At 46.0% G+C, this 16,443-nt stretch overlaps 1 protein-coding gene across 7 annotated transcripts in view; it reads right to left on the bottom strand.

Moving 5' to 3' along the window:
• Positions 1–16,443, bottom strand: part of kif6 (kinesin family member 6) — a 326,246-nt gene that overhangs the window by 226,871 nt on the left and 82,932 nt on the right. For all 7 annotated transcript variants that reach the window (XR_007892184.1, XR_007892185.1, XM_051646212.1 and 4 more), the window contains one exon: positions 9,002–9,105. Coding sequence is in view for 5 of the 7 variants with exons in the window: in XM_051646212.1 (XP_051502172.1) it covers positions 9,002–9,105 (104 nt within the window). In the remaining 2 variants the exon portion in view is untranslated. The remainder of the gene's footprint in view (positions 1–9,001; positions 9,106–16,443) is intronic.

Raw genomic sequence — 16,443 nt, 5'->3', positions numbered from 1 at the left:
ACAATTGGCCAAAGCTTTTGCTAACAGCTTATATTCAATTTATTCAGTTCTTTAGGAGACTTAAGTCACCCCCCACACACCTTTTTCTTTGGAAGGAGTGCCAGCACTGCTCGCTGACAACTTTTAGTAAGGACTCCTTGACTGGATCTGTGACAAAGAACAATTTTTTGTAACAAAATGATGATCTGATAAACAACATGGGAAAATGTTGGCAGCTGTGACCATGTTATTTACCGTTTTCCTAATATAAATCTGATCTAATCTGGCTAAACTGATCCTCTCTTGTTAGACTTTTGTCCAGGTATATTGTAACACTTTACAATAAGGTTCCATTTGTTAACATTAGTTTACAACGTCCTGGTTACTTTCGTAACCTCCGTTCCCTGATGGAGGGAATGAGATGTTGTGTCGATGCAGTGACACTAGGGGTCACACTTAGGAGCCCCAAACACCTCTGCTTTTTGAAAAAAGGCCAATGGGAATTGAAGAGTGGAATTTGCATGCCCCCGGACATACGGGTATAAAAGGAGCTGGTATCCAACCACTCATTCAGGTTTTGTGCTGAGGATCCGAGACAGGGTCCCGGCCATTTCAGGGGGTAGTTCAGTGTAGTGGCAAGAGGGACACAACATCTCGTTCCCTCCATCAGGGAATGGAGGTTACGAAAGTAACCAGGACGTTCCCTATCTGTCACTCACTCGACGTTGTGTCAATGTAGTGACACTAGGGGTCACTATACAAAACGCCACAACTAGCTGAACTGTGTTACATGGACTGGCGGTGCGAGACGGGCAGATCGCTGTGTGCCTCGTAGCCGGCGCACCAGGCCGTCACGTAACCTCCCCCAATGCTCTTACAAGTGTCAAACGGTCCCCTGCACCTCGGGGACAAGTCGACTGCCCAAAATTAGGGACCGGCTGACCCAGCAGCAGCCTCTTCTCTTTTTTCTCCCCAAAAGGAACGAAATCATTCAGCTGGGGGCCGTATAGGGTCCGTTTGTTGGGGGGTGTCCCTCCCAAGGGGAGGATACCGCGGAGTCCACACCCTGCCCAGAGAAAAAAAGGGAGGGGGGGTGTTTTGAGTGGAAATGGTCTTACTGAGTCTTTTCGGAAGTATTGCATGTGGAGAAGTCCCATGGTAGGGAGGGGGAGGAGGTTCTACAAACATGGTGACCGGGGGCAGAGGGGCCTCTGCCCAAGGAAGACGCAGTTTACCGACAGGGAAACGATTTAGCGGAAGATATCACATGGGGTCACCTATGGGGAACCACCACATGCGGAGCACCTACCTCAGTACAGGGCCTAATTAGCACACGTACTGGGCCGGCAGCGAGTTTCTCTGCAAACTCGTCTGCCACATAGCTAAGGAGGAAAGTCATCCAGGGATCACAACTTGTGAACATGACTGGGAGTCAAAAGCGCACATCTTCACCTCATGGGAGGGGAAAGGCGCTATGCGCAAGCGGTACACCCGGCCAGCTGTCCCGGAATTTACCCGTTCAGACCTGACAACACACGGGACGAAACCGGCTCAACCCGGAGATTATAGAACCTCGCAAAAGTGTTGGGTGTTGCCCAGCCCGCTGCTCCTAGTAGAGTGGGCTCGTAGCCCCATGGGGGGCGGCCCGTCCTGGGCATGATGTGCCATCACGATGGCGTCAATGACCCAGTGGGCGATCCTCTGTTTGGAGACAGAGCTTCCTTTCCGCTGTACACCAATGCAGACAAAGAGCTGCTCGGCGCTTCTAAATGTCTGCGTGTGATCCAAATAGATGCATAAAGCGTACACCGGACACAGCAACACCAAGCCCTGATCCCTAAACAGGGTCGTGGGAACCTTGGGCACATAGCCCGGTCGGAGTCTCAGGATCACGTGAGAGTAATCCGGACCGAACTCCAGGCACGATTCGCTGACAGAGAACACCTGCAGGTTCCCTACCCTCTTGATGGAAGTGAGCGCAGTCAGGAGGGCAGTCTTCAACGAGAGTGCCTTAAGCTCAACTGACTCCAGAGGCTCAAAGGGAGCACACCGTAGACACTGAAGGACTACAGAGAGGTCCCACGAGGGCATGAGGCGCGGTCTGGAGGGATTCAACCTCCTAGCGCCTCTCAGGAACCTAATGATCAAGTCGTGCTTCCCCAAATACTTACCATCCACTGCCTCGTGACGTGCCGAAATGGCGGCTACATACACCTTCAAGGTGAAGGGGGACAGCCGCTCCTCCAGCCTCTCCTGCAGGAAGGAAAGCACCGATCCGACTGCGCATCTCTGGGGGTCTTCGCGTCGGGAAGAACACCACTTAGTGAACAGATGCCACTTAAGGCATACAAGCGCCTCATAGAGGGAGCCCTAGCCTGAGTGACCATGTCTACCACAGCGGGTGGTAGGCCACTTAGGTCTTCCACATCCCATCCAAGGGCCAGACGTGGAGATTCCAGAGGTCTGGTCACGGGTGCCAGGTGGTGCCCCGTCCCTGAGAAAGAAGGTTCTTCCTCAGGGGAATTCACCGGGGGGCTGTTGCAAGGAGCATGAGGTCTGAGAACCACATCTGGGTGGGCCAGTAGGGTGCTACTAGGAGGATCTGCTCCTTGTCCTCCCTGACCTTGCACTGGGGGAAACACTTATTTGCGTAGTCCAGGGGGCCAGCTGTGTGCCAGCGTGTCTATACTGAGGGGTGCCTCGGTCAGGGCGTACCAAAGCGGGCAGTGGGAGGATTTCCGGGAAGCAAACAGGTCTACCTGTGCTCGACCGAATCGACTCCAAATCAGCTGGAACACATGGGGGTGGAGTCTCCACTCTCCTCTGAGTGTAACCTGTCTTGACAGCATGTCCGCTGCGGTGTTGAGGTCGCCCAGGACGTGAGTGGCCGTAGCAACTTGAGGCGCTGCTGACTCCAGAGGAGGACGACGGCGGACGAGTTGTGACATGCAACGGGAGCGTAGACCACCTTGACAGTTGATGTACGCTACCATCGCCGTGTTGTCTGTCCGGACCAACACGTGCTTGCCCTGGATCAACAGCTGAAACCTCAGCAGGGCGAGCAGTACTACCCACATCTCGAGGCCGTGGGCCAGTCCAGGAGCCAGCGGCTGTGTGCTAGTTGCATACGGCGCCCCAGCCCGTCTTGGAGGCGTCTGTCGTAACCGCGACGCACCTGGAGACCTGCTCTAGGGGAACCCCTGCCCATAGAAATGCAAGGTCGGTCCAAGGGCTGAAGAGGCGGTGACGGATCAGTGTGATGACCACGCGATGTGTCCCGCAGCGCCATGCCCATCTCGGGATTCGAGTCTGAAGCCAGTGCTGAAGTGGTCTCATATGCATCAACCCGAGCGGTGTGGCAACCGCTGAGGATGCCATATGCCCCAGGAGCCTCTGAAAAAGTTTCAGTGGAACCACTGTCTTCTGTCTGAATGTCTTTAGACAGTTCAGCACCGACTGTACACGCTCGTTCGTGAGGTGCGCTGTCATCGAGACCAAGTCCAACTCCAAGTTTCTCAGTTGATCCGAAGCCCCAGTCGGCTGAGGTGCATGAGCACCAGGTCCCTGTGCGCACACAACACATCCCGAGAGTAAAATAGGATTAGCCAGTCATCGAGATAATTGAGGATACAGACACCCACTTCCCTTAGCGGGGCAAGGGCTGCCTCTGTGACCTTCGTGAAGACACGAGGGGACAAGGACAGGCCAAAGGGGAGAACCTTGTACTGGTATGCCCGGCCCTCGAAAGCAAACCGCAGGAAGGGTCTGTGTCAAGGTAAGAACGAGACGTGGATGTAGGTGAACGAGACTTCAGATCTACCGCTGCGAACCAATCTTGATGCCGGATGCTCGCTAAAATGCGTTTTTGCGTCAGCATCTTGAACGGGAGACTGTGCAAGGCCCGGTTCTGTACTCGCAGGTCCAAGATTGGCCGCAACCCACCACCTTTCTCCGATATGATGAAGTAGGGTCTGTAAAACCCCTTCTTCATCTCGGCTGGAGGGACAGGCTCTATCGCACCCTTCAGTAGAAGGGTAGTGATCTCCGCACGGAAGGTAGCGGCGTTCTCGCCCTTCACCGAGGTGAAGCTGACGCCACTGAAACTGGGCGGGCGCCTGGCAAACTGAATCATGTAGCCGAGTCGGACGGTCCGGGTCAGCCATCGCGACGGGTTGGAAAGCACGAGCCACACTTCCAAACTCCGGGCGAGGGGGACCAAGGGGATAATCACGTCGGACGTACCGGCGGTGGGGCGGAGCCTGAGGCGCCATGTCAAGGGGGCTCGAACCACATGGCCGTGCTGAGTCCAGAGACATCGAAGCACTTACCTGGTTCCTGACACCCACCAAAGATTGGTCGAGGTGGGGGGAGGAATAACATCATCCCTGCAGTCCATCGGAACCAACCCGGTGTGGGCATGTATGTGCCACAGCTGGGCGCACACGCAGGGGTGTCAGCTGCTGGAGCGCCAAATCTGCCAAAGTGGGATGGTGGATGGTGGTCGTGATGATGGCCGTGCGCACCTGACATGTGACCCAGAGAACAAGGAAACCACTCTTTTGTTGAAGTTTTGGGTACTGCAGCCTCTTGGGCACGCAGCAAAAGATGAAACAAAAGATTCTCCTCCCAGCCCTCCACCGGGGGACGGAGTGGTCTGTTTACCAGCTCCGTAGAAGCGGGTCTCCTCGTCCCTGGGTCGCCCGTCTCAGGAGCGCTTCGAAGCCTTCCTAGGGTTCTTGGCGGCCGGCCGTGAGATGGGTGGCGTCTGCTTCCTGCGGTGGGCTACACGCTGGGGTCGGGCTGCGGGGGCGGGCTGCGGCAGAGCCAGTGCTGTTGCTGCAGGAGGATGCCCTTGGCGACAAGCAGACGGAGTGCGGAGTCTTGAGCCGCGACGGGGCAGGATGTGCTGAATGGCCTCTGTCTGCTGCTTCACCGCCGAGAACTGCTGGGCAAAGTCCTCGACGGTGTCGCCGAACAGGCCAACCTGGGAGATGGGGGCATCAAGGAACCGTGCCTTGTCAGCCTCTCTCATGTCGACCAGGTTGAGCCAAAGGTGGCATTCCTGGACCACCAGGGTGGACATCGCCTGCCCGAGAGACCATGCCGTGACCTTCGTCGCCCGGAGAGCTAGGTCGGCCACTGAGCGCAGTTCCTGCATCAATCCCGGGTCAGAACTACCCTCGTGCAGCTCTTTTAGAGCCTTGGCATACTTGCAGTACGGGCTGAGGCGGCTTGTCCAGCGGCACCATAGGCCTTAGCCGTCAGAGACGACGTAAACCTACAGGCCCTGGACGGGAGCTTCGGGCGCCCGCGCCAGGTGGTGGTGCTCTGCGGGCACAAGTGCACTGTGGATCACCGAATACCCCTTGGCCGCCCCACCATCAAGGGTAGTGAGAGCGGGGGAGCTGAAAGATCGGGACCGGGTAGTAAAAGGTGACCCCCACGATCTTGTTAGCTCCTCATGCTCTTCCGGGAAGAAAGGGACCGGGGCGGGGTGCGGCCGTGAGCGGCGCTCTGGACCCAGGAACCAATCATCGAGCCACGAGGGTTTAGGGGAGAGTGGAGGGTTCCACTCTAGCCCAACGCCCGCGGCTGCCCGGGAAGCATGTCCATCATCTCCGCATCGGCTTGAGACTGGGCGACCATACCCAAAGGAGGAAGCCCAGCCGAAGCCTCCGCATCAGACTGGACGAGCCCACTCTCCGATGCTGCGCTCAATAGCTCATCATCTTCCCGGGCCCCGAATAAGAGGTCGAACTCGCCCTGAGACGAGCCAGCAGTCTCATCTGAGAGCCTGACTGGGGCAAGCGAGCGTGCTGAGGAACGGGAGGTCCGTAGGGGGTTATCCGGCAGAGGTGGTCCCATTGGAGTCCCCAAATCGCCCCCAGTGCTAACCGACGCGGCCTCATACCCGTAGGTAGAAGGACCGAGGCAGGGAGCCGCTGGGGTGGCTTGCTTTCTTACGAAGGCCAGCAGCGACCGCAAAGTTGCCATGGTCATGTTCTCGCAATGAGGACAAGACCCATCTACGAACGGAGTCTCCGCATGGGCAGTGCCCAGACACGTAAGACGTGATCATGGCCATCATAAGCGGAGAGGAATAACATACAAACGGAAAGGCATCTTTAAAAAGACATTCCCTGTGTGCCGCTCTTTTAGAATTGAAAATATACTCTTTTATTAGAATATACTCTTTTCTTTGTTCTGCCGAAGCACCCAGGGGCGTTCTCTGCACTCCACAGGTGCAGAGGGGGAGAAGCCGCTGAAATGCGCCGTAAATCCAGCAGTTTGAGGTGAACGGTAGAGAGAATTGAATTCAGTGCACTAAATGCAACCACTTGGCTCCGAAGAGAAAATCTGAATGAGTGGTTGCATACCAGCTCCTTTTATACCCATCTGTCCAGGGGAGTGGCATGCAAATTCCACTTGCCAATTCCCATTGGCCTTTTTTCAAACAGCAGAGGTGTTTGGGGCTCCCAAGAGTGAACCCTAGTGTCACTACATCGACACAACGTCGAGTGAGTGACAGATAGGGAACATTAGTTAACATGAACTAACAATGAACAATACTTAAGCATTTATTAATCTTTGTTAATGTTAATTACAACATATAGTAATACAAGACAGTCAGCATAACTTCATCCATATGACACCAGCTGTTAAATTTATATCTTCTAAAGTGACATGATCGCTTTTGGTACGAGAAAGATAAATATTTAAGTACTTTTTTAAACTCTAAATCATGCTTCCAGTCGGCAGCGGTACACGTGTGACATAATCACATTTGAAATACGAGAGAACCGATGCACATGTGTCACAGCCGGAAGAGCAGCGCAGGAATGCTGACCTCTAATTCCAATCACCACCTATAACGAACAACTCATCAGAATGTATAGTTTTCATGAAATCTCCCAATTTCTTAAAAATAGCAACTCTTAACAGCACCTCTGTTAGGAGCATAGATATTTACAAACACAAAAATATGGTTACTAAATTTAGCTTTTACAATAAGAAGACAGCCTTTCTCTAATTCTAACTTTAACAAAATATTCGCATTAAGAGAAGATGAAAAAAGAATCACTACACCTTCACTTAAATTTGTCCCATGGATAAGAGCAAAATTACACTCACCACAAACCCCAATCTGTCTGAACATTACATGTGTATCTTTAAGCTTGAGAAACTCTGATAATGACACTCAATTGCCTCTATCCCTCGCACCATTAACGTTTAGAGAGCAAACTCTTAAGATCTGCATTTAAGATCTGCATACCCTCCAGTTTTTGAAAATTACAGAATGCGTGCTCTCCCACAAGAAAAAGGCACTTTTTAATCAAAACAAAGCAAGTCACTTAGAACGAACACTTCAATGTTAGCAGTAAATATGTCTGAAAATGTCTGAAATGTTTCAGTTAACTTGTTTACGTTCAACTGATCTGTTCGCCACTGAAGTTTGCTAGAGGTATAGTGTTTGTTACAGATATACATAACTCGTTCTGGCTTTCAGTAAACACGAACAAATTCCAGACTTTAAATAAATAATTACGTGTAGGAGGTTTGCGCTGTCGGGATGTACAGGCAAATTTCAGATATAAAATCGGTGACTGAATGACTAATGTTAACTCACTGAAAAGAAAAAAAAAATTCTGTTAGGTCAATAGGCACATTTGAATGTTTGGGCATAGCAATATGGTGGCGCAGTTGCTTCATCAGCAATCCAGATCTATATTATAGATCAGTGACTCACCATTGTCTTGTTCTAAACCAATATGAATTTCTTTCTTTTTCGGTACACAAAGGGAGAAATTTAGAAGAAATCTGCTCAGTGATGTCATAAATTGGCAGTTTATGGTGACGACCTCTTCAAGCTTTAAAGAGCTTTGCCTAGTTTTGAAGAACTGAATTTACAAAATATGTCTGAAGAGTTTGAAGATTTCCACTTCCTCTCATTTGGATTTCTGAGTACTCTGGCTTATACAAATAAGGTTGGGCATACAAATGCACCTCCTTTTCAACTTCAAACTCTTCAGTCATGTTTTGTAAGATCGGTTCTCTGGTTTGTGTTTTGTGTTCTTAATATCGACGGTGGTCCAGTTGAAGCAAAACAAAGTGGTTTCTCGCTTGAACGCCCCATCTCCTGAGAGGGAGCATTGTAACTGCTGCTCTTGTGCACTCTTATAAACGCGCAGAGAAAAGCAACAGTTGGTCAATGTTTTCACTTAATAATAAATCCGAACTTCTGAATTATACTTCTGCATAATTTTTGAAGCTGGAAGAGGTAGTCACCATAAACGGCCATTGTATGACATCATTGAGCATATTTTATTATTTTATTTTCCCTTTGTGTACAGAAAAACGAAAGTATAATATTAGTTTAGAACAAGACGAGGGTGAGTAAATAATAAATTAATTTTCATTTTTGAGTGAACTATTGTATCCATTCAATTTTAACTATGACAAAACAGCACACAGTAAAGTTGTACAAGCATACAGTATATCATACACCTCCACAGTTCTAACAGACCATATATGTGGCTGATCTCTGACACTGAAAACAGTTCCTTGAATCCCAGGATGTGAAATATATCGACTGACGCACAGATTTCTCACAGACAAACATTTGAACTAATCAATGGCCTTGTGCCAAGATATCTTTATTTAAGTGTGTGGGTAAGTTTATTGTCAAACAATTTACATTCTGAGGGAACTGAAGGACGAATTCACAAAACACGTTTTATCTCCAAATTGTCCAGCTTATCCAGATGTTACATGTACTGCTATGTAAAGAGCCAACTCAGGTGCCTAGATCACAATGGTGGGTCAATGCTATATTTTAGTGTTTGCATCATCACATGATTTGCATAATTCCTTTAGTGAATCAAGTGCTAAAAGAATATAGACAATGTATGAAAATAAATAACTCTATCTGCAAGCACAATTAATTATTAGTGAATTTCCGCCTGAGTTTTTAGCAGATTAGTGAGAAGTGCATAGAAGTGAGGAATTCTGCATTGGTACATACTTCAGGATCTCTTCTTGGGTTAACTCGTCACTCCTCTGCTCTCCAGTCACCAGAGCCAGCTCTTTCTTCAAATACTGGATCTCCTTCTTCAAACGGACAATCAACTGCCAGACAAAGAGCATAAAACTATAAGCAGCAAAACTCTCTGTAGTGGAGTATTTCATTGGCTTCTAAATAATGCACATAAACTTTGCCTAGCAACAATGCCATTTAATATAAATACATCAGATAAAATGGGAAGGCTTCTATTATCGAGATGAAAAGCTTGATTAACTTGTTTGAGCTGACATACTCTATATTAGTAAGAGGCTAAACTACTGGTGATATATACTAAGAATAAATTTTTTACAAGCTATTGTGTGTCTAATTGTGTTTTGTACATGTAAGATAATTTTAATAGACCAAAACAAATTGCACTATGTAGTACTTAGTTTGACAGGAAACAAAACAAATGCAGACTTAGGGCCCTATTCTAAGTGTTAAATCTTAAATGAATAGTTCACCCAAAAATGAAAATTCAGTAATTGTTTACTCAGCATGTTGTTATAATCCCATATGACTTAATTTATTTATTTTTAACAAAAAGGGAGAACTTGTGATACATAAAAAAAAAAAAAAAAAAAAAATGTGCTCAGTTATGTCATATAATGGAAGTTTATAGTGACTACCTCTTCAAGTTTCAAAAGAACGCAAAAGTGTAATTCAGAAGTCTAATCAATTACTGTATGTGACTCATGCCTTGTCCTGAAGACTTAATTTTGGGTCCTTTTGAAACTTGAAGAGGTAGTCACTATAAACTTCCATTATATGACATAACTGAGCAATTTCTTTTTTTTTCTTTTTTTTTTTTTTTTAATCACAAGTTCTCCCTTTTTGTTTAGTGAGAAACAAACCAAAATCTAATGTATTATTTTGTAAAAATGCTCACTGACCATTGCTATCTGTGCACGTTTATAAGAGTGCTCATGTTTCTCAACAAAAATTATAGTATGTCTTCAGAACAAGTTGCATACAGTAATTTATTAGAATTATTTATTAGAATAATACTTTTGGGCCCTTTTGAAGCTTGAAGAGGTATTCACAATAAACTGCCATTGTATGATATCATTAAACACAAAATTGTACACAATTTATCCCTTTGTGTTAAGAAAAAGAAAGAAAGTGATATGGAGTTATAACAGCACAGGGATGAGAGAACAACGGCAACATTTTCATCTCTTCAAGCACAGTGCTATGCAATAACTCATACGTACAAAGTCACTGGGCATGGCCATGAAGTTTTGGTATTTTCGTGCAATCATGAGCCAAGTCTTGGCGCAAAAGTGTTGGCACAATCGCATGCAAAGCGCTAATGGGCTGAGTCAAGCGCAATTTAATTTGGAGGTTCTTCTCCGATTATTGCATCATCTGTATCCTATTATCTATTCCATTACCTGTCAAGCAAAATCGATATAAATGAAGACAGCCTATAAGAATTTGGTAGTGTAAATGGGATGTATGCAATGAATTAGAAGAATGGATATATGGACCCTCTATGTCTTGTGTTCTTTTGCGCAATAACTATGTCCATGTGAACTCCCGTTTTGTCTGCCATTGTTCCAGTGATATGGTTTTTAGCTGTGAAATACTACTGAGGATGTTTGTGTATCCTCCTGCCTCGAGGAAATTCCAGCTCTGTGACTATATTATCACTTCCCTGTCTGTCACTCACTCGACATTGTGTCGATGTAGTGACACTAGGGGTTCGATCTTGAGAGCCCCAATCACCTTTGCTTAAAATAGAAAAGGCCAATGAAAATTGGCAAGTGGAATTTGCATGCCACTCTCCGCCCCGGACATATGGGTATAAAAGCAGATGGCGTGCACCACTCATTCAGATTTATTCTCCGGAGCCAAATGCATGTGTGTTCATCCCTATCACCAACGCTTACGCTGCTAGATTTACGGCGCATATCAGCGGTCACCCTTGCACGGTCGAGTGTTGTGCTTCCCCTGGACGTTTCGGCGGCCGAGTCTACAGGTGCTAAAAGAGTATATTCCAAAGAGTATATTTTCTACTAAAAGAGCTTGCACAAACGATCGGCATCTTTTTAAAGATGGCCTTTCACCTTTGTGCTACTGGATGTGGCCGTTATCTCTCCCCACCAGATGGCCATGAAATCCGTCTCGAGTGCTTGGGGCGCCAGCACACCGAGGCAGCTTTTGGGAGGGGTCATGTTCTCATTGCTAGAACATGCTCATGAGAACGTTGTGGTCACGGCTCTCTTCCTTCTTCATGAAGCAAGAAGCCACCGCGGCTGCTTCCCAACCCGGTCCATCCTGGAATGAGACTCAGGCAGCCGGGTCGGCAAGTTGGCAATCTGGATGTGGACATGGGAGCGTTTCTGCTGGCTCAGCCCTCGCAGACTTCCTATCCCCCAGCACGCTTGTTCTATCCAGAAAAGCTGTCAAGCGATGCAGGCGGTCCGCCTCAGGGCAGATTTAATGTATCGTTCACGGCTTGTGACGAGGATGAGTTATCGGTCGCAGCAAGGCCTGTAAGTTCTCTTCCTCATTGATGACGAAGGCTTACAAGGCCACGGGTCAGGCCGCCTCCGCCCTGCATGCCATGGCCATCCTGCAGGTCCACCAGGCCAAGGCATTGAAAGATCTGCATGAGAGTAGAACTGACCCAGGGCTTATACAGGAACAGGGTCCTCCCCTTTGGTCTGTCCCTGTCCCCTCACATCTTTACCAAGGTTGCAGAGGGTGCCCTGGCCCCACAAAGGGAGAAGGGCATAAGCATTCTATTATTCAATATAATTCTAAGCATTCAATTATCTCGACGACTGGCTAATCCTAGCTCACTCGCGAGATCTATTGCGTGCGCAAAGGGACCTTGTGCTTCAGCACCTCGACCAACTTCAGGTCAACTGGGAGAAGAGCAAGCTCTCCCCTGCGCAGAGCATCTCTTTTCTCAATATGGAGTTGGACTCGGTCACTCTCATGGCACGTCTTATGACCGAGCATGCACAGTCAGTGCTGACCTGCCTGAAAAGCTTCAGGCAGAAGGTAGCGGTGCCAGTGAAACAATTTCAGAGGCTCCTGGGGCATATGGTATCCTCGGCAGTGGTTCTCCCCCTCGGGTTGATGCATATGAGACCACTTCAGCACTGGCTACAGACTCAAGTCTCAAGGTGGGCATGGCGCCATGACACCCAGCGTGTGACTATCATGCCACAGTGCCGTCAGAATTTCAGCCCTTGGCATTTCTACGGGCGAGCATAGAACTGCCATTTCTATGGGCGGGCATTCCCTTAGAGCAGGTCTCAAGGCGCGTCATGGTCATGACAGGCGCCTCGGGCTGGGGCACTGTGTGCAACGGGCAAGCAGTATCGGGGCTCTGGACAGGGCCCCGACTCCAATGGAACATCAACTGCTTAGAGTTGCTGACAGTATTGCTGGCCCTACAGAGGCTTCGGCTGTTGATTCAGGGCAAGCATGTGTTGGTCCGGACCGACAACACAGCGACCGTGGTGTACATAAACTGCCAAGGTGGTGTACACTCACGTCGCATGTCGCAACTCATCCACCGCCTCCTCCTTTGGAGTCAGCAGACGTTGAAGTCTTTGCATGTCACTCACCTTCCGGGCGTTCTCAACCATGCAGCAGATGCATTCTCATGGCAGGTAACGCTCCGCGGGGAGTGGAGGCTCCACCCTCACGTAGTCCAGCTGATTTGGGAGCGATTCGGGGAGCCTGTCATTTTAATCCTGTTCAGCTTCCAGTCAATGAAACAAAACTTTAGGCTACGTGAGAGACCCTTATGATTCACATCACGTGCATTCACAATACATACATTTCTTGCATCACTTCCATAAATCTCGATGAAGTCGATACATCTTAAACTCTGTCTTACCAAGCCATCGTTATTTCTTTATTATGTAAATTCAGTAATAGTTAATAACTTTCGGCGCCTCGACAGGGTTCCATACAATTTCCATTTTTGCCAGCATTTCTGTATTATTTTCATGTTGAGAAGATGAACTCCTGGACATATTGGCCAAAGTGTCAGCACCTTTTGACCAGACAGCATAACGAAGCACTTAAAGGAATGTTCAGGGTTCAGTACAAGTTAAGCTCAATCGACAGCATTTGTGACATAAAGCTGAGTAAAAAAATATATATATTTAGACTCATTCCTCCTTTTCTTTAAAAAAAAGCAAAAATGGAGGTCACAGTGAGGCATTTAAAATGGAAATGAAGGGGACCAATTTTTGAACATTAGAATACTCACTGTTTCTTAAGAATAGCCATACGACATAAAGGATATGCATGTAAATATGATTTTGTGTGATAAAATCACTTACAAACCTTTTCTGAGTAAAGTTATTGACAATTTTACAACTTTGTTACCATGATGATGTAATGTCAATAAACCCTAAAACAACTTTACAGCTTAAATAATACATGAGTTTTAACAGAAGAATTTATGCAAGTGCTTTTACAAAATTATAAGCTTCACATTTCTGTGTTTAAACCCTCCAAAAATTGGCCACATTCACTTTCTTTGTCCCCATTCACTTCCATTGTAAGTGCATTTGGTAGGTGTAACAGTCTTGGCCCAAATCAAATACTTTTTAACCGGCTCATGAGGTGTAGGCTTCAATATACTGTTATGAGAAAGTTTTTGGACCGGTGCCATTTCATAGCGGGCAGGGTACTGCGCTATGCTGAAAAGAGAAACCACGCGATCAACAGCATGTCCAATCTCTCATCACGGTTAGGACAAAAACTCCAATTAACATAGAAAAGATACCTTTTATCATGTGTTGTTTGCCGTCAGGTTAGGACACGGTGTGACTGTAGCTGCCTTAAGCCTCCTCTATCTATCTCTCTCAGTGTGAGTGAGAACTCTGTTTCAAATAAATGAGGCTGGGCATAGAAATGCATCTATTCTCCAACTACAAACTCATCAGACATGTTTAGTAAGTTCAGTTCTCTGGTTTGTGTGCAGCAGTGTTGTGTTCTGTTGTTTCTATCGCTGTCGTGGACCTGTTTGTAGATAAACAAAACGAGTTGTTGCTTGAATGCCCTATTTCGCGAGTGGATGCTGCTTCAACTTGTTCTTGTGCAGTCTCAAGAGCACGCAGAGGAGATCAACGGTCGGTCAACATTTTCACTAAATAATACATTAGATTTCGGTTTGTTTCTCACCAAACCTCATCGTATGTTTTCATAATAATTGTGAGTCTCATGGAATAATTTATTAGACTTCTGAATTATACTTTTGCTTGTTTTTGAAGCTTGAAGTGGTGGTCACCTTAAACTGCCATTGTATGACATCACTGAGCACAACATTTTTTCACAATTTCTCCCTTTGTGTTAAGAAAAAGAAAGAAAGTCAAATTGAGGTTATAACAACACAGGGATGAGTAAACAATGACAGATTTTTTATTATGTGGTGAACTAATCCTTTAAAGTTACAAGTCTGTGTACTTACCATCTTTCAAGAGGGCACAAACTACAATGCCCCAAAGCATTGCAAATTACATGATCAAATCTAAAACTATGGAAATATCTAAAACTACTAATTTTAGGTTGTTGATTATAAGTATAGAAACAATATAGTTTATATTTATTGCTAAATATTTCGATATACACAAATATATAAGTATAGGGAGACCTTAGAGTGCATCTTATTTCGAGAGCTTTCTTGGCCGGGGTTCTCTGATTGGTGGATCTTTCACTGCTGTACCACAGATACTGTAGTTGTTCACTAGGAATTCCACTATTAAACGTGATTTTTAAACGGTGAAGTTGAAATAATGTAGACAGATGGCTTCAACAGAAGCATTTACCACGGATTAACAACCTCGGAGCTCATGGTAGGTCTGTCTTTAAAGGTTTATAATTACATTTTGTTAAAAATCAATTAGTCTATGGAAAAACATGAATGGGATTTTTACTTCCAGAACCCAACTGTTGCGCTCTATTGCAAAAATAAACTTTGTTTTCAAAACAGCTTTCAGAATATGCCCCCCAACTCATGCCACTGGTTAAGTAACGTTAGGGCGGGTCTAAGCAGGTCGCTGTAAAAACAGATACATTTTCAAAGTGCCACAGAAAGACAGTGCTTACAGTTTTTGAGAAAATTAACCTATGAATGGCTTACTAATAGTTGTCTCTGCATATTAAGCTTGGATAGGAGAAAGTATTTTAACACAGAAAAAGTTATATACATCAGCTTTAAACATGACAGAAAGCACAAACATTAGCTTACCAAATGAGTCATTACATAAAATGTAAACTGTATTGTATCTGGTGTTTTATATATATATACATCGTAGAGACTTCCGGGTTGACTTATTTCACTCAGGATGGCAAGGAGCCTTGAATAGTATCACCCTGGTAACTGCATAGCAACCACATGGGCTTACCCTAGCAACCAAGTAACAAATCTCATATCTCTGCACCAGAACATTGTAGAGACTTCCAGGTTGACTTATTTCACTCAGGATGGCAAGGAGCCTTGAATAGTATCACCCTGGTAACTGCATAGCAACCAGATGGGGTTACCCTAGCAACCAAGTAACAAATCACATATGCACCAGAACATCATAGAGACTTTCGGGTTGACTTATTTCACTCAGAATGGCAAGGAGCCATGTTAAGTATCACCTTGGTAACTGCCTAGCAACCAGATGGGGTTACCCTAGCAACCAAGTAACAAATCACATATCTCTGCACCAGAACATTGTAGAGATTTCCAGGTTTACTTATTTCACTCAGGATAGCAAGGAGCCTTGGTAAGTATCACCCTGGTAACTGCTTAGCAACCAGATGGGGTTACCCTAGCAACCAAGTAACAAATCACATATCTTTGCATCAGAACATTGCAGAGACTTCTGGTTTTGTTCATTTGACTCAGGGCAGCAAGGAGCCTTTTGAGTATCACCTTGGTAACTGCCTAGCAACCAAAAAGGGTTACCCTAGCAACCAATATGCCATTCAGAAAAACAAGCAAGGGGTAGGGATGCATAGGATTTCTTGCAGCTGGATGGCTATCTGTATGATGTTCCTTCTGTCTGTCTGACTGTAAGACCTTCAAACTTCCAACTCTTCAAACTATTTTAAACTTTCAGACAAGGCTTTGTCAAGCCAATATAAAGTTTGTCTTCAAACTTTACTATCTAGTTGTAATTGTATTTTTTTTGCTAACTGATTAATTTTACATTTTTGCTATAATTTATTTATTGAAAAAAAATATGTAGATCTAAAGATTAAATTGCAATGAAATTATTTACCATTTTTATTTATCCATAAACCGCTTTTAAATTAAATTAACAAATGTAATTCATGGCATTAGGTATTAAGTAGATTTTAATATGAGCACAGAAGTCATTTAAGCTTGTAATTTCGTTGCAATTCTGTTGTTGCATTTATTTCTCTGTGCACTGTCA

Source organism: Myxocyprinus asiaticus, chromosome 20 (genome assembly GCF_019703515.2).
Source record: "Myxocyprinus asiaticus isolate MX2 ecotype Aquarium Trade chromosome 20, UBuf_Myxa_2, whole genome shotgun sequence".
Taxonomy (NCBI): Eukaryota; Metazoa; Chordata; class Actinopteri; order Cypriniformes; family Catostomidae; genus Myxocyprinus; species Myxocyprinus asiaticus.
Note: the sequence above shows the minus strand (reverse complement) of the source record. Positions and strands in the feature narration are given on the sequence as shown.